Source organism: Carya illinoinensis, chromosome 7, assembly GCF_018687715.1.
Source record: "Carya illinoinensis cultivar Pawnee chromosome 7, C.illinoinensisPawnee_v1, whole genome shotgun sequence".
In the NCBI taxonomy this organism is placed as follows: domain Eukaryota; kingdom Viridiplantae; phylum Streptophyta; class Magnoliopsida; order Fagales; family Juglandaceae; genus Carya; species Carya illinoinensis.
This window is the reverse complement of record NC_056758.1, coordinates 43,557,417-43,576,398: the sequence shown is the minus strand read 5'-3', so window position 1 is coordinate 43,576,398 and position 18,982 is coordinate 43,557,417. Positions and strand designations below refer to the sequence as shown.

Here is an 18,982-nt window from a genome sequence, read left to right as displayed (position 1 = left end):
GGCTGTTTATGCTAGCCGATCTGGTGATGAGGGGGTTAAAATCTTCCATATATGTTTGATTGCATAATTGCATCAATGTGTGGATTGCAACATATGACTTGGTTTTCTGTTTCCACGTGTTTACTTATATAAAAGAAGTATATATGAGTTGGTTGAATTGGGGCTTCTGTCTTCTATTCCCTGTATAAATATTTATATTCTCTGAGATAATTTTTCCAGCCGTAGTACATCAGCAGTAGGATTATCAAACGCCTTATGCAAGGATTTGGCTTCATCTTGTGACTTGATACTCGAAAATTGAGGCTCCTTAAACATGAGTTGCTCCTTTCCTACCATAATGCTTAAAAATAATACATTGCAAAGATAGCTATAAAGAATGTTTGTGGAATGGCTTGTTATTTGGTTGCTTTGCATATGCCACATTCATGAATCATAACCAAAGTTGTGTCAGAGGGGTTTTCTAAGTTCCAACATCTTTGTTGGTATGAATCATATAATATAGCATCTTAGATTGGTTTGCGGCAGTGCAGGAAGTTGTATTATTTGTCAAATTGGCTTGCTTCCAGTAATTTCGGTGCATGGATGTATATGATTTTTTTCCTTCTGTCTTCTTTTTTTTTTTTTTTTGGACGCATGCGATATGCCATTTTCTTCTTCTTTTGATTGAATATATGTCTCTTTAAAAATAGGAAAAATTATACTTTTCACCGAGAAACTAGAGTCTATTTTTCATCTGTACCTAACCTACGTTCTTAAAGGTCAGATTATTGTTAGTTTAAGGTGCGAATGTAAACTTATTGTAATTTAGAAAATTGGTGGTAGTTTGTGGTGAAAACTTAATCACTCTTGTAAGTATTATCGCCTTTAACAAATTTCATAGTTTCATGCTAAAAGCTGGGTCTTTTCATGGTGGAGTTGAAAGCTCGTTGTGCTTTTTGCTGCTTTTCTAAAAAGTTGAAGCATTTTCCCTGAATTTGCTTATAGTCTAACCTAAACCTCAATTTTTTTATTTGGATATGCCCCATTCCTCTTCTCAATTGTTATGATTGCCCCAAATTTATCGGTAAACTTGAATCCAGAGCTTTACCGTTACTAAAGCATCAGATAGACTGGCCTGTTGATTTTCATCCTGCTGTTGTTCGAATGCGTTTTAAAATTGGTGCAGTTTGATTAAGTATATGGACAAGGAAAATTTTATCCACTATACTACTATTTCACGATCATTCTACTATGTAAGATGTGACACATTTATCATCATTAGATGATTTTTTATTATCTAACGATGATAAATGTATCACAAATAATGGAATGAGTGTGGTTTAGCACTACCCGACAAGGAAAATCCAACTGAAGTCATTTTCTTCTTAGAGATCGGGAAATAATGTAGTGGGGCACCTTCTTTACAGGAAGCTTTTGGTCCCAAGGTCATTGTTGGAATCGTGTCTTGTGCTACTGCTAGACCCGGGTGCCCTTTCGAAGTACCATCCACATAACCCTGAAGTGTCTTCGCCATCCCAACTCTTGAGCAGATCCCTCATCCGATCCAAGCCAGGATCAAGAACTTAACTTTTCTTCCATGGCAGTATCGGCAGTATTCATAGATGCACTACTTCCTATAATGGAGGTTCTAAACCGTTCGTTTAGTATGCATCTAATCTCATTTAAGTTTCATTTCCAGAACTTTTTCCACGCTTTGCTTGCAATAAAGTAGATGCTTTGCTCTATTCATGTCTAGCATGCCTTATCATGCACCGATGGAAGTAGTACAAAGCACTAAAATCTTTCTACCTTTCAACATTTTTGTTCTCATTTCTCAGGCAATTTCAATTTCTTTATTGGCATCCCCACTTTTTGTTTTTGATTAAGTGAGCGTCCTGCAAAAATAAAAAAGGTGAGTGACCTTTACAATTTTCCCGGACTGATAATGTAATTTTGAATCATTAGCTACAAATATAATTAATTTTTAATCATACTGGTGTATTTTATCTATATATTGAATCATTGAGCTCCAAAGTTGCAGAAAAAGGTAATTCCGTTTAACCCATCAGCATGAATCGGTAAACAGCAAGCTTTTCCTTGGAATGGGAGATATTTTCTGATGGCCGCCAAACATTTACCTACGACGTTGCTACGTCCACAGAAGAAATCCTCTACCGATCAGTGCATTTCTCTCTTTTTTTTTTTTTTTTTCAATTTTTCTTTCTAACATTTTTTAAAACTATTTAAATATTTTTTAAAAATTAAAAAAAATTACATATTCATTTAAAAACACTTACTTAATCATTAATTAAAAAAAAATTAAAACAATTTTCGGTAAAAAATTTCGGTAAACCCTTTGTGTAGGACTAGTGTTTTCCTTTACCTAAAAACAAACTACTTTCCAATGGTTTATTTACAAATCTAAATTGAAAAGGAAAAAACAAACGAAACAATTGCAGACGAAGACGAAGACGAAGACCAATAAGCCTCGATTTTCCACGGACCACAAGGGCACAAGCCTTGGCCTTTCTCCATCTCTCTCTCTCTCTCTCTCCCCAACATTTTCTTCCCGAGCTTGGAATTTTTCATCGGTGGGTGGGGTAAAGTTGTAAACAAACCATTGCTGTCGGTCAATTACGACTTTACTGTGCGGCTCCAAATCTTTTTCTTTTTTCTTAAAACAAAAAAAAAAATCAGTGCTCAATGGCTAATGTTCTTCGAATTTTGTACGTGTAAGTAATTTCGTTTATTAATTTACGTATTAATATTAATCTTTTTATATTTAAAATTTAAATTAATATTAATTTTAATAAAATTTATTTTTTATTAATTTATTAAATTAATACACATATCAATACCTTATTACTAGATTTTTCCATATTCTTCTATGTGAGTGAGCCCTATGTAACAGTTGGTTCTCTGTTATCTTTCTAAGACTTTAAGCTTTGAGCACCCAATTAAAACCCGCCATCCGGACAAAAGGACCGACATTGAGGACAATGATCTCCCAGAGCCGTTTATCTCCACTGGATGAAACTTCTCGTCAAACTAGTAGTCGGTTCAGATTTGTCCGCGTCGAAAGTTAACGTGCTCATTGCTCTGCTCGATATACTTGGAAACCGTGCGAATGAGTCGGCTTCACTAGTCACGAATGAACCTTCATCTTCCTCCCTGTTTCCAAACAGTGCTTAAAGCTTTGCCCCTCTCTCTCACTCTCTCTCACAAGATTAGTGAACACTAACCAAAGCTACGCCGAGGTTCAACTTAGCAAAAATCTCCAAAGTACAAATCCATCGCTCTTTATTCCCCAAAACCTTCAAATCCAATATTAATTCCTTTTCTTCGTCCGTTTGTTTTTCTTCAATTACTCCGTTGAAAAAATAGCATCTTTCTTTTTCAATAACTCAATTATTTATATCATTTTTAGTATCGACATTTTTCTTAACTAATATTTTCTTGATTTGCAACAAATCAAAGCCTCTTTCAATCTCTATCAACATGACCACCGGAAACCCTTCATACACCAGCCCAAAACCCTGCAAGCACCTTGCAGATTACAAGCTCAGCCATGGCCTGAGTGGCTATAATTACCTCCAAAAGTACCTCAAGACCACCCCACCTGGGAGAACAAGTGTTGAGAAACCCGATATAAAGATACCCAGATGCATTTCTTGTGATGGTATTCAAGGTAGACTCTATTTTTGCCTGATTTGCTCCTCGGTCTCCTGTTTGGACCATACCCTATTGCATACCCAGTCTGAGAATGGTCATGATGTAGCTGTGGACATTGAAAGGGCTGAGCTTTACTGCTGCGTGTGCTGTGATCAGGTCTACGACCCTGATTTTGATAGGGCTGTAATGTCCAAGCAAATCATGGGCATCCCAAGAGGTAAGAATGGTGATGAGAGTATTGGAGAGAGATTGGTTAAGAGGAGGAGGTTGGGCTCTGGTTTAGGACAGGAATTGGTGGATTTGAAGATATCTAAACATTTAATTTCCTTGCGGGATCGGAGGGCGAAATCTTGTTATCCATTGGGTTTGAGGGGATTAAATAATCTGGGGAGTACTTGTTTCATGAACTCCGTCTTGCAAGCATTGTTACATGCACCCCCTTTCAGGAACTACTTCTTGAGTGAGGGGCATAATCAGGAAAATTGCCGGAAAAGATCGGTGGATCGGCTATGCTTAGCTTGTGACATTGATGTTATTTTCTCGGCTGCGTTTTCAGGTGATCGGGCACCATATAGCCCTGCTCAGTTTCTTTACAGGTTTGCCATTGCTCTGCATGTGCCGCTTTGATTCTCGCAAATCTTGCTGGTTATGAATTTAAATAGCACGATTTTGATGATTACTTTATGCTGAATATTCAAATCGTTATTTGATGGTTGATCGAGCTTGAGCCTCCTCAGCAGATCAATCGATTGGATTGAATTTAATGATTTCATGATCTATATTTTTTGGAGCATGTTTTATCCGATGCAAAGTTACATAATGAGAATTCTTTTCATAGATTTTGAATTAAGTTATCCATATTGTTGTGAACGTCATTTTTGCATCACCTGTTATGTGTTTGGAGCTGGATCTACACAGTTTAATTGAAAGCTGCACGGAATCACTTACAATAATGTCATTGGTTTTGTTCGATGGGATCCTGGATCTGGATATTTTATTAATTCTTTAGCTTTTTTTTTTTTTTTTTCCTCCTCAAATAATTTCCGGAGATAAAACTACACTGAAATGATGAAACTTTGTTTACGTTTCAAGTTGGTGGCAGCATTCAGCAAATCTGGCAAGTAATGAGCAGCAGGATGCTCATGAGTTTTTCATTTCAGTCTTAGATGGGATCCATGAGAAAGAGGGCAAATCAAGGAACCAAAGTAGAGGTAATTAAAATTGGACATCTATTAGGTTTATTTAATTCCCAAGAAAAAGGAGGCTTGTCTGGTTCTTAGTCATGTAGCATCTACAATTGAGAGTTTGGACTGGATGTATCCTATTAAGTGAATGAACAGGCCAGTTTTCGGACATAACTAAAAACGTTCCTTGAACTTTTTGAAGTAGTGCAACGAAAATGTGGGTATAATTCACTAAGAAGACGCATAGTTAATAGTTTTGTTTTGGTTCTTAGTGGTTATGCCTCTTATATAAATCATTAATCTTTTTTACAGATAATGGAGATTGCCAATGTATCGCTCATAGGGTATTCTCTGGACTCCTGAGATCAGATGTCACCTGCATGACCTGTGGATTCACTTCAACAACCTTTGACCCCTGTGTGGACGTCTCACTTGACCTGGACACAAGCAATTTCCCTCCAACAAATATAGCTAACAAGCCTATCAAACCGGATGGAAACAGTAGTATGTCTACCCTTCTTGGTTGTTTAGATTTGTTCACAAGGCAGGAGAAGTTGGGATCAGATCCGAAACTTTACTGCCAAAACTGTCAAGAAAGGCGAGACTCGGTGAAGCAGATGTCCATAAAGAGGCTCCCATTGGTGCTGTGTTTGCATATTAAACGATTTGAGCATTCTTCTGTCAGAAGAATGTCAAGAAAAATTGACCGCTATCTGCACTTTCCTTTCTCCTTGGATATGACCCCATATTTGTCCTCCTCGATTGTCAGAAACAGATTTGGGAACAGAATCTTTGCTTTTGAGGGTGACGAGTCAGACATTTCTACAGAATTTGAGATTTTTGCTGTGGTTACTCATGCAGGAACGCTTGAATCTGGCCATTATGTTACTTATCTACGCTTGAGAAACCAATGGTACAAATGTGATGATGCTTGGATTAATGAGGTTGATGAGGCGATGGTGAGAGCTTCACAGTGTTATATGATGTTTTACGTGCAGAAAATGCTTTACCACAAAGCCAACGAGGATTTGAGTTACCTGCCAATCTCCCCACTGAGGGACACATTTATTCCCATTCCTGGATGTTGCTGAAGAGTGTTTTATAACCGATCAGGCTGACGGTTGGCAGAGCATGAAATGGGCTTTCTACGTCATTTAAGGCCAGTTAAAGAGTCAAGAAAAACCAATGAGACGGAGCAAAAGAAAGACTTCCTAATTGTTGATGGGAGTTTTCAAGCTTGAAAACTTGAAATCAATTGGCCTGGAGGGCATGAACATCGTCATAATTCACAGGTTGTCAAGGTTAAGCCATAATCACCCTACACACAGCCAATCTCTTGTTCAGCCATTTAACAACATTTTCGCTCAAGATTTTTTCACTTTTGCAAAATAAAACTTCACGACTAAAGGCGTTCTATTTTAATCTGGATTCTACTCACGGGTGGTCTTCAATTTGTGATTGGCCACATAAATGACGATTGGTTTCGGGGTGTTATCTCATTACCCTGCAATATATGTCCTAAACACTATGAAATTATGAATGTTATGCTCATTATATAGCAGTCTCATTGTCATGTTCTTTTGTAAAATATGAAGTAGCTTTTCTGTAGAAGTAGAAATCACCGGGCAAGTTCTCTGCACGCTTTGTGGTGAACAGTTTTCTCTTTCTGATAGATGGGGAGAAGAGTAAAGAAAAACATTAATGAAAATGGCGACTGCTTTAAGTTTGGGTGTTGATAAGTATTGTGGTATGTTGTGAACAATAGTAAAATGGTAGATAAAAAGTAATAATATAATATTGAATAGTAGTAAAAAATAATAAATAGTAATAAAAAGTAAGTGAAAAGTAATAATAAAATAATAAACAGTAGTAGAGTATATTGAGAAGTGTTGAGTAACTGTAATTCCCGTTTTCTTGTTGAAGCACTCCGTTTTCTTTCTCCATTAGGTTGTTGCTCTTGCCTCGGCTTCTCCCCTCTTTTCTTCTACAAAGTTGTGGTTCCTTTCCAGGCATTATTATTTGCTTCCTCGTAGTAATGTTGAACATGGTGACTTGGTATGTCGATTTCCATGGGCGTCACTGCCTCACTACCATATGTCATCGCAAAGAGGGTTTCTTTTGTTGGGTTTCTCACAATGGTTATGTATGCTCACAAGGTTATGTATGCTCACAATACTCCTGGAAACTCCTTGGCCTATGCTCCATTTCAATCATCATGCTTCTTCTTTACCATGCAGAACATGCTTCTCTCCATGTAGAGGCCCTATCGAAGACTTGTTTTGCTTATGCTGCTGCTTCTTCTTCTTCCATGAAATGTTGTCTTGTGTGGGTCTCATTTTGAGTAACTTTTCATCTATAATGTGGGGAAATATTGATGGAAGCCTTCGATTTAAATTGGATGAAACTGCATAGAGCCAAATTATTAGTTTAAAAAATGTGGTCTTAATGTTCAAACTGAAAAATAAAAATAAAAAAAATACACGTAATTATCTTTTACAACGCTTGTCTTTGTGGTGAGTTTTTTATAAAATGATTTTATGAACAAAAAATTTACACAGCAGTCTCACACTTTTTCACATTATTTTTTTTGAAGTACTTTCATTACCCAAGCATTGGGGGTTCGTAACTCGTGTAATCTGAGAACCCAACTCTATCCGATATCAACTACTAGGTTCGATGATGTAAAAATCTGTCAATTAATAATCTTGTGACGCATCCCTATTACTCCGATGTTCATGGATTATTTATTACTATCTATTTAACATAAAACAAGTGATATTTGAAGTTAAATGATCAAAATATCTCATTTTCAGTAAATGGAGATACTCATTTTCCTTTATTTTTACTTCTAATGTTTGTTGTTTTCTTCAGATTTTGTTTCCAGATTACCTAAATGTTAGATAAACTGCTTCCCCAACCATGGTATTAGAACTCCGTGCACTGTGGACTTTGTAGACGAGTTTTTCAATTCACTTGCAGAAGGCCAATATCTTAGAAGCATTATGGGAACCACAGCTAAAAAAAGAAAAAAAAAAAAAAAAAAAAAAAAGAAGAGGGAAGAAAGAATGGTGTGAAAGCGATTTAATTATTTGTAAAACTCGATTTTGACTCTTTACAGAACCACAAGGAGCAAGCTAGAGGGCCGAGGAGCTCGGCAGTGTCGTATTATGAGGTTGCTTTGCGGCTCCCCTAAAAGGAATAAAACGACGTGTTGACGACGTCACCTATTGAAGGAGAAGTCAAACAACCAATTATTCTACAAACTGTGTCCAATAATTAGTTGTTAACAAACCTTATATAAAATCATCTTTACTAATTACTGCTGGCTGGCGTAAGTACTTCAATTTTCAGCAAAACTGACATCGACGCGTGTCTGTAAAACAAGCAAGGGACCTGCTACGAGGCTATGATTGTTGAAACTTTCCTTCTCCTCAACATTTTAATGCTAATTGGTTAAGTAAATAAATAAATAAAAGCTTGGCGCTTTATTTATTTTTCAATAATTTCTGATGGCTGAAAATGTTTTGATCTTATCTAACTAGTAACTGTAGATTTTGGGTTCTTGGTCTTTTCCTTTATATTCCTCTCTGTCTCCTCCTCCCCCCCCCCCCCCCCCCCCCCCCCCTCTCTCTCTCTCTCTCTCTTTTTTATGTTTTTTTTTTCAGGCTCACAAACAAGAAGTAATTTGTTTTCTACTTGTTAATGGTTACCCCGGCAGTAAAGCCAGTAATAAACCAATGGGTTGGAAAAATAGGGTTTTACCGTTTAGTTGGTAAAACAAAACCTGTTGTCAGAGATCCATCTGCAACCTCAAGAACAACCACATTTCTGATCTACCTCCAAACAAATCGCTTCCCAATCTGTGATGTGGCTTTGGAATATTACCGGTCTCTTTTCAAAAATTGCTTGCTTTAAGTCAAAGATGGTCCAAGCAAAAACCAGAACCCAGTTTCGAAATCTCAATCTTTCCTGAGGAATTTCCGTCGGTTTGAAGAAGCCCAGTTCAGGAAACAGAGCTCGGATCAGAGATCTTATTTTATTTTCAATCTTCTCTGGTGTTGCCCATTTCAGTAAATGTTGTTCTGTTGACTTCTTGTTTTTCAAGAAATATGGTGTCGAAAACACAACTGACTTCAGGAATTTATTTTTTCCCTGAGGAAACTCGATCACTTTGATATTTCCAGATCAGGAGACACTGATTCGTGCACTGGGTTTTTGTTGTTTTCTCAAAGTTTGTATCAGAAGAAGTGAATAATGGTGGAGGACGAGAATCTCGAAGAAGCCTCTGGTTATACTGAGAGGGAAAAAGAGTCTCAAAGGGATTTTTGTGGTTGTTTTTGCATTCCAATCCGTTGGTTTAAAATGCTTGCCTCTGAGATGCATTGGAGTTTTGTATTTGGGGTGGTGGTTGTTTATGGAATAAGTCAGGGATTGGGTGGAGCTCTTAATCGTGTAGGCATGGAGTATTACATGAAGGATGTCCAGAAGGTGCAGCCTTCTGAAGCACAGATTTATACAGCGATAACTTCCATTCCTTGGATTGTCAAGCCTCTCTGGGGCCTTCTTACCGATGTTCTTCCCATTTTGGGGTATCACAGGCGGCCTTATTTCATTTTAGCTGGTAAATGACACATCATATAACTTTCACCTCTAAAGTCATTCTTGAATATGCAATTTAGCTTTATGGGATCTCGCTGATATGTTTATAGTTTACCATAAAAGCGTCAAATTTAGATTCCATTTTGAGTGTTCAAAATGGAATTAATTTCATTCTATAGTTGCTTATTTTAGTGAATAAAAATTTGTTTCCACGTTGTTTCACTGAATTTTCAAATGGTAAGTAACAAAGCTAGATTTATATATTTATTTATTTTTGTTTCCATGTTAGTAACAACGCTAGATATCTGCATATGACTAAGAATTCTTCTTCATATTTTATGCGGAAGCATTTATTGGATATTTTGTGAAAAGTGAGAGATAAAGTGATGATGATGTGAACAGAGGTTGCACCCTTAAGAAAGATTTTAGTCATTAAAGATCGAATCATCTTATATTTAGATGTACTTGGGAATCATGGGTGATTGTTCTATCAAAGTGGGCTTCAATTGTAAATGAGTGACACAGAAAGAACATGGATAGGGACCCATTTCCGGTGGGGAAAATGGAGGTGGGAAGGAGATCCATGAGTCTGAAACAGAAGCAACAGTAGCAAGAACATTCCTACCTTATATTTACTCTATACTCTTGTTCATATTGTTTTCCCTGCAATCATCACAGGGGTTCACAATCAATCTCTACATATCTTTTTGGTTTATCCAATTAGACTATTCAACTAGCAGGGACGTTTTCCCCTTGTTCCTTTAGTGGAAATTATAATGACAACAGCATCTATGTTGAGAATTCTCATATGATCTGCAATGTGGTCACTTAACAAAAGTACAAGAAGCCTAAAAGGGGGAGAGTGAAAAAGTAAATTCTTGTGAGATTTTCAGTTCAAGTTTTATATTCTTAGACCTGATTTGTCCATAAGATTTTAACAAAAGTTAGTCTTTATTTAGTGAGTAACCTATTACATGAAGGATTGATGCAGTTCTCTCATTAGACAGTTCCTGTTGTGTAATTCAGGTTTTCTCGGTGTGATCTCCATGCTCTTGTTAGCATTGCATGAAAAGCTACATCTTGTATTGGCCCTACTGTCATTGACAGCGGGAAGTGCTGGGGTAGCAATAGCAGATGTGACCATAGATGCCTGTGTGGCACAGAACAGTATTAAACATCCCTCTCTTGCAGCTGACATGCAAAGCTTGTGTGCGTTGAGTTCCTCAATTGGAGCACTGGTAGGATTCTTCATAAGTGGGATCTTTGTTCACCTCATAGGCCCTAAGGTTATCCTCGTATCTTCAAATTTAAAAGCTATTTTATATTTTTCATATCTTCAATTTAAAGTATCATTTTTTTGTATTTTTCAGATTTTTCTTTTCTTTTTCCTGGTAGGGAGTCTTTGGCTTGCTGACTATCCCAGCTGGACTTGTATTTTTAGTTGGAAGTCTGCTTGACGAGCCTTATATGCCCAACTTCGCTTACAGACAGGTAATCTTTACCCCCGTGAAATCTTTGATCCTTTTAAGCTCAAGGTCTAATATATGGCTGGACTCAGGTAAACCAGAAGTTTCTAGATGCTGTCAAGGCTATGTGGACAACACTGAAATGCCCAGACGTTTGGAAGCCATGCTTATATATGTACTTATCCATTGCATTGAGCTTGGATATCCATGAGGGAATGTTCTATTGGTACACCGACTCAAAGGGGGGGCCCTCTTTATCTCAGGTATTTGATCTAGCAATTGTCATTAAGCAATTCCCAATCCTTAAGACAGCCAAGAGGAATCTAAAACCCATGAGATTGTTGAACAGTATGATAGTGTGAATTTGGAATATGGGAAGAAGACAAAGGAGTTGCAAAGTGATAGGCAATAGTGACTTCCAGCTAAAATTCACTCTCAGGCCTTGGCAGGAATATAGAACCTAGTCCATTGTATTTTTTACAAATGAATTTATGCACACACCACACACAGTAACAAACATATATAGATGAGATGCTGTGTCAGCTCTGAATTGCACAATATAAGACAGGATTGATTATATGTTAGAATGGTTTAATTTTTCTGGGCAAGTTATGATTTAGTGACTAGATGAAAATCTTGCTTCTAATTTGTGGCTTTATGAAGAGAACTTTGTGCATGCTATTAAATTTTTGGTTCTTATTATTTATGCAGGAGAGTGTTGGCTATATATTCTCAATTGGTTCAGTTGGCTCCCTCTTGGGGGCGATCCTCTACCAGAATGTTCTTAAGGATTACCCCTTCCGAGACTTGCTCTTCTGGACTCAGCTGCTTTTTGGTTTATCAGGAATGCTGGATTTGATCTTGGTGTTGCGATTGAATTTGAAATTTGGCTTGTCAGATTACTTTTTCATAGTTATTGATGAAAGTGTATATCAAATGATTGCAAGGCTCAAATGGATGCCTCTTCTTGTCCTCAGCTCAAAGCTTTGTCCCTCAGGTATTGCAGGCACTTTCTTTGCTCTGCTCATGTCAATTGACAACGTCGGAATTCTCTCAGCATCATGGGGAGGAGGCTTCCTCCTTCATATATTGGAGGTTACCCGGACCAAATTCGATGGTCTATGGTTGGCCATATTGATTCGGAACTTGTTGAGAATTAGTCCACTTTGTCTGCTGTATCTGATACCCAGAGGTGATCCGAACTCCTCCATTCTTCCAAGTGAAGTCTTGGGTACAAAAGAGGGGATTGAAAGGCAAGAAACTGAGAATATTGAATTGGTTTCCCTCATAAATGATGTTGATGTCAAATAGCTAAATACAAAGTTATTCAGAGCGAAATATTCTTGGATTTTCAATTACAAACATATGTAGATGAAGCTAAAGTTGCAGGCCTGAGGCTGGAGAGGTGCATTCTTGAAATTATGTGGGTGGCCCTAATTTGATTGTAGCATTTATCTTCTCTTCAGTCTTTCCCTCAGACTTTTGTTGCAGGGTTTTTAGAATTAATGTTCATAGAATATTGACTGGATGAAAGACCAAAAAATTTTGATACCGTTATCGCTCATTTACTCATGAAGCCTAATGTCTAGTTATATGTTAAATTGCTACAAGAAGTTTTCAACCTTTCGGTCCTTTCCCGTTGAACTATCAGCCCACTTTCGTCATGAATATTGTATTATTATTTTTTCCATTTTTATTGTATTTTATTTCGCGATAAACAAGGAAACAAATCCCTTCAGTTTCCGCTCTAAGTGGTGTACTATGTTTTTTTTTTTTTTTTAAACTGGGGGGGGGGGGGGGGGGGGGGGCTTTGACAGCTCGTTCCATTTGCTACTCCAATTGGCAGTTGAAGAAATTAATCGACGTTTAAAAGTTGAATGGCCAGCCACGTGACGACGTAATAAATTTAAATCCATAGATTCTCTTCCTCCTGATGATTGGTGTTAATGGATCTATGACCACCACCCATGTGATATGCCCATCAGTCACTATTTGATATTCTTTGTCACCAAACCTGTTTCTTCAGGTTGGCGTGAATGGAATTTCCAGTATTGGGATGCTTTCAACAACATGAATGAGGTAATGGCTCCTGATGCGCGAACATTCTTAGCCATGCCATGCTCATTGCGTGGCTTAAAACAACGCGGCCCTTCTAAACCCACACGTATCGGGTTGGTTTCCTTAACTCTGTCAACTTTGTCCTGCCTTCAGTCTTTTTTTGTGGTTTGGTTAACCAACAAGCATTTCATTTCACCCCCCCATCAGAACTCATGCTCAATCTCCGATGTGCTTCTTTGGGAATATCTCCTGCAAGGTAGAGCTCCCAAGCCCACCTCGATCACGAGTGAAACATGAAATTAATGCTCCATCTGTAAACTACTACTCCTGCTACATGCGATTTCCACAGCCACTACTCCAAAACTAAACGTGTCCGATTCTTTAGTACTGGCCATATATCCGTTCATTTGCAAGCTCTGGCGCCAATGACACAAGTCCCTACCGCACAAGTTCTACGAGTCCTCAACCAGGGTTTCACCAACGTAGCAACCCCAAAATCACCAAGCTTAGTGCTGAATTCTGTCCCCAACAGTACGTTGGCAGACGATGTCTCAATGACGACACATTACAGCTCCACTTCTTCATGGAGATCATGTAATGAAGAGCTGAGGCCGAACTTTTACCTATCCTGCATCTGGCAGTTTCTTCATTGCCAAAGTGCAGGGTCGAGGCTGCCAGTAGGCATAAACTAGCAAGAATTGGCCTTGCTCATGACTTAGTCGGGCTGCACCAGGTTTCGATTTATTAGGCGACATATTATCTTCACATCGTTGATGAAAATTGAAAGTGTTCAGGTTCAGCGAAGATTCTCTTCACAGCAACCCGGCGGCCTCCTAATACACTCTGTAGACTTGACCAGCCCCTCGTCCCAGGCATCTACCATAGGAAAAATCTTCGCTGCGGCTAGTTCTGGGCAAGAAAATTTCCTTGGCAACGCTCCTCTGGCGTTTCTCAACATTTGTACTTACGGAGGAGTCTGAATTCTGATCATTTCCATGGCTGTGATCATTAATATCAGTTCTCCTCCTCTTCAGAACCAACCAGCCGATGTCCGCTGGAAGCATCACAATCATGAAACTCGCAGCAACAGACGTCAAAATTATCCTCTTCATTTTGCTGAAGCTTACCTTCAAGGAATTTAAAATTTTGTCAAAATCCCATGAACGAACAGAATGCCGCTCAAGATTCGAGCCTGTAGAAGCCGAGAAATCAATCTTCACACAGTGGGGACAGAACTTCTTTTAGATCAACCTTGCAAGAAAGAGAAGAGTTACCATGAAAACAAGGTTTTTCAAATAAGTCCACAACAACCTGAGGTTCTTGGTTGAAGCTTAGTAAGTTTTCCACTTTAAGATAAATTTTTGGCTGGGTGGCTATTTCACCGCATTGTATTCCTATTTTTCCCGCAGACCAACATTCGAATACAGTAAAATTTAGCCTTGCATTCCCGTAAGGCCAAATTGATCAACGTTGGACCACCTAAAGCTGTTCAATAACACAATGTTCTACGGTCATTACCTTTTCTTAGAAACTCAATTAATTTTAGGCTTTGGTCGTTTTGGCCTCAACACAAAATAGAGTATGCCTAAAACAACCAAGAAAGCAGGACTTGTAGTCACGTAGAACAATACATGTACTTTTCTTTCCTTCATGCAATGAATTGGGTGGAGAAGGGCTATAGTTGCATTTACTTGATCAACAAACCTGTGAGAGATGAAATTCAGAAATAAGCCATCTTTACGTACAAACATGAGTCAAATGCTTGCCTTTGCTATTTCAAATTCTATTTTCAAGTGTGAAAGGCAATCATTCAAATCGACTTTCTTACAAGACAACGCACAAGAATTACACCAGTTATTAATTTAGTGACAATAAATGCTCAGAAGAGCATTAAACAAAACAGGTCTAGCGTTCTTGTTATACAACCTTGTATGACACGTATCTCTGCCCAACTGAGCAATTAGGAAGTAAATCCTAAATCTCAAGGTCTAATTGAATTCAGGAATAATAAGAGATAGAAGGGGAAATTTCTCATAAACAGCTTCCTTGATCATTTTTCATCATTGTCCTTCCCGTAGTTCTATCTAATATACAAACAAACTGTCCCGAAGAGATTTGAAAATAGCCCAATTTCCAATAACATTGAAAAATGTTTTTACACAAGATGCAAACAAGCATGAAACTTGATAGAGCTAGAAATAATCAGGGCATACAATTCAAGAGCCCACGGCAATTCAGGTGAAGTTCAAATTGTCGACCTTGGGTTGAAAAAATTACACCTTACCCATCTGAGGTAATTATTGTATTTAGGCTTTCTTTTCAGGGTACATGTTCTACAGTGGATTTTAAGCATTTGGGACTGGAAAAAAACTATCAAAAGATAAATATTTAGGTAAGGATGAAGATCCCCTAGAATTCTTAGGAAGTTCTACCAGGTGGATTTATCCAAGTATCAACCACTATTCTCAAATTCTATGGCAAGGATTTTGCCACATCAGCAGTTATCACTTTCAAATTTACCATATTAGTATTTTTATGAGTAAAAGATTTTATTCGTTCAAACAGAATTGATCACATCAGTAATTAACATGTTTGAGACACCGAATTTGAATTTAAAGATGATACCTACCTACCTACCCTCCCTCCCTCCCTTCCTTGGATCTCTGTTTGAATCTTTGGGTTGATTTGGTTCCCTCATACCCTTATTTGGGATGATTTGTTTTGTTTTCGGGTTGATTTGTTTGATTTTGAGTTGATTGGGTTTTGATCGGTGGGAGATCCGGGCAATGGGCAGTGCAATCCACCCGCCCGTTGGATAGGAGCTGAGTGCGGGGGTACAAGGGCAGAGTTGAAATCTGCCACACCACCCAGGCGGGGGCAGGGGGCAGGGTGCAGGGAAGGCGGCTACACGCCCGTTTGGGGCAGGTAGCACCTACAAGCAACACTTACCAATATTTACAAATGATATGAGTATATATATTATATGGCTTGGTTTCTGAAGTCCAGTTCCTTTTAATAATGACATGTCTAGAGACCAAATAAACAAGCACTATAAACTGTTGTCATGCACTTAACGTACACTGCACCACGAATAGTGATTGACTACTTCTAGGGACAGCAGGAATGTTTAATTACGCGAAGCTTAAACCACACAGGCACATAAAGTTTTTTCTTCCTTTTTTTGCTCAAGGAGATTTTCATTAACCCACTATTGATGACCAATGGTAACAAGAAATTAAGGTTCAGGTTCAAGTGCCTACCCTTTCGATCCTTCCTCTAGAATATATAGCAGCCTTAGGGCATCCACATAACGCAATTCTCCAGTAACAGTTGAAACCTGAAAAGCCACATTTTTCTATACGATTGTAAAAGTGAAGAGATTAAACAAAAAATGAAATAAATATAATAATATATGACAACAAAAGAAGAAACCAGAGAAATACTAAAGGGCAGAGTAAATACTGACAGCAGAGTAAGAATAAGCTACTCACCCTTCTCCACAAGCTTACAACGTAATTATATTTGTTCACTAGCTCACGCTCCTGACCCTGAAAGAGTTGAAAGGTATTTTCCACTGGTTTTTGGTTAAGTCTCTATCAATTGAAACTAGAAGAAAAATTTTATTGCACGGTAGAAGAAAACTTTAACAACTTTTACATACATTGTTATATACTCATATAAGTTAAAAAACAACAGAGAGGGAGAGAGAGGCCATAACTTAAGGTAATGCAGTTGAGTACTAAATACATAAAGCTGCTGCCAGACCAGATCCAATAACATCTAACAAGGAGATCTTATATGGATTGGTAAACTAGGTTTCCCTTCCTCATCTCACCATTCTACTGAGTATTCCGACTTTTTTCAGAAAGAAAACTTCGTACTGTTCATTTGTTGCAATACTATTTTTCATTAGATAATTTATTAATGAGCACAAAGTCACTATCCAAATACATATGGCACATACAGCTAATTGAAAGGATACTTGTATGCTCCATGACTAGAAGATGAATGGCTGAATTAACCAGTTGACTAGACTCTTCAAGCGTTGTGATGATATAGCTCCGGGCAATTGTATCAGACTAATACTGTGATATATGCCAGCCTTGAGAAGTAACAGAAAAAGGGTTGCATCCTACCGACCATATCCAATCCTACCAAATTGCAGACGTTTATTTTCTGAAAAATAGCAGTTCAACCAAATTACGACAGGAAATGCAAACTTCCACAGACAAAACTTCCAAAAGCCTCAGCATAAATGAGTGTACACATGCACTCCCATACATACAAAGACAAAAGCACATACCCAGAGAGAGAGAGAGAGAGGTATAATCAAAATTTAAAATGGTAAACATACAGGAATGCCACACAGATATTAAAGCTATTAGTAATTCAAGCACCAGTCCCTAATGAGAAGGCTATACAAAAGCATGTATGGCATTTACATATTAAATCCAATCTTTTACTCATCAAAACAATATTAAACCTAACCTTTTACTTTATTCCATATGAGTGTTTCTAATAATGCAGTGAGCATTGAGCAACACCCCCACCCCAAACCAAAATCCATTTTTAGGATACAACAAGAATTTGTATTCTCAAATTATATCAGAAGGATTTGCAGTCATTGTGGAAATCATCAAATGATTCTGTTGATACATTCACACAATTAAACATGTGGAATTCATCAAATGATTCTGTTGATAAATTAGCGTAATTAAACATTTTACAATCAGTAAACTAGATTTATTATCATAAACTATATTTTCCAACAAAATAGATCTAATCAAACCATGATCATGAGAAAGTGCATAAATATACTCCCTAAATATAAGTGTGTATAGGAAGTCATGATTAGCTGATGAATTAGTAGTTGTTGTTCCTGTTTCTTTAGTACCTTTAGTGTTTCCCATACCTGTCATGTTCATTGACAAAAGCGGAAAGAGAGGGATTCAAACCCTTGGTATGAAAAACCCAAATTGAATTACAAATCGAGAGGAATCACAGATATCTGCTTCTTGCCAGAATAAGCATGTCTGTTACTTTATTACATGCGATCTTTCCTTTCCCCCCACCCCCCGCGCGGGGGCCTAGATTCATTCATCTTTTCAGTGCATGCCTTAGAACATGGAAGATCAATGCCAGCACAATAGGATCATCATACAACCTCATCATTACAGTCAGAGGGAAAACTAACTAGACCTGTCAGTGCTACTTTGATTATAAAATCATTATAAAACACAATGCATCAGTATAGTTTTCTCATAGTGACATATGACATACCTCAATAGCAGTTCCATGAGCTTGACTGTAGACAAGATGAAGAGGAAGCAAACCAGCAAGATGCTCTGAGGCAGCAGCCAATGCAGCTTTTATGGGCCTCCTGATTTTGGGGGCATAAATAAATACCATGACTGGTGATGCCTCTTGTACATAAATAACATCTGTCTATGCTAATTGTACCGGGCAAAAGTTTAACTGTTGGTAATATAATTGTACACCAATTATCTCTAGGTTAAATCAAATATCTTTTTTTTTTTTTTTTGGACGTCGGAGAACCTCTCCAAGGTAGGGCCCTTCAGACCCACCCCTGCAGAGTAAACTCCGGTCCCTTGCACCGCACCCTCCAAAATTTTTCTAGATGGAACTGGTTAAATCGTTGACTTTTAACCAGGGAGTGTGGTCCCAAAAAATTGTTTGCACCTATGAAGTGTTAAATCTTGAACATTGAGGGGAGTGATACCCCAAGACCAAGGTTCCCATGTCAATCTCTAAAAAAAAACGACAAATGAAATATAAATAGCTAAAAAAGGACAACAAATCCAAAGACATAAAATAAATAAATAAACACAAAAAAAAAAAAAAAAAAAAAAAGAAGGGGACATATCAGATAGAAAAGGCTTGTATTTAACTACAAATTGAGTCATCTTTCATAGAATAATGACAAAGGAAAAAATAAAATCCAAAATTAGCAGTCACTTATACTGTCTTTTCCATTCAAATTATAAAACTGTCCTTAGAAGCAGA

General features: G+C 37.7%; 2 protein-coding genes and 2 long non-coding RNA genes across 4 annotated transcripts; 3 read left to right on the top strand and 1 right to left on the bottom strand.

Moving 5' to 3' along the window:
- The first annotated feature begins 3,100 nt into the window (after positions 1-3,100).
- On the top strand, positions 3,101-6,396 carry LOC122316482 (ubiquitin C-terminal hydrolase 22). Its single transcript, XM_043133035.1, has 3 exons — positions 3,101-4,247; positions 4,744-4,862; positions 5,148-6,396. Exons 1-3 carry the CDS (start codon positions 3,478-3,480, stop codon positions 5,924-5,926), a joined length of 1,668 nt encoding a protein of 555 aa, XP_042988969.1. The 5' UTR covers positions 3,101-3,477; the 3' UTR covers positions 5,927-6,396.
- Positions 6,397-8,459: 2,063 nt separating this feature from the next.
- LOC122317033 (probable folate-biopterin transporter 2) lies at positions 8,460-12,476 on the top strand. The gene is made up of 5 exons (XM_043133924.1): positions 8,460-9,456; positions 10,461-10,720; positions 10,830-10,925; positions 10,993-11,163; positions 11,612-12,476. Exons 1-5 carry the CDS (start codon positions 9,090-9,092, stop codon positions 12,209-12,211), a joined length of 1,494 nt encoding a protein of 497 aa, XP_042989858.1. The 5' UTR covers positions 8,460-9,089; the 3' UTR covers positions 12,212-12,476.
- Positions 12,477-12,734: 258 nt separating this feature from the next.
- On the top strand, positions 12,735-14,436 carry LOC122315262. The gene is made up of 2 exons (XR_006243981.1): positions 12,735-13,071; positions 13,166-14,436. It is a non-coding gene; the product is annotated as an uncharacterized LOC122315262 (long non-coding RNA).
- A 1,784-nt stretch (positions 14,437-16,220) lies between these two features.
- Positions 16,221-18,380, bottom strand: LOC122315261. Its single transcript, XR_006243980.1, has 4 exons — positions 18,239-18,380; positions 16,941-17,109; positions 16,450-16,532; positions 16,221-16,295 (listed from the first exon to the last, which is right to left on the bottom strand). It is a non-coding gene; the product is annotated as an uncharacterized LOC122315261 (long non-coding RNA).
- Between the last annotated feature and the right edge of the window lie 602 nt (positions 18,381-18,982).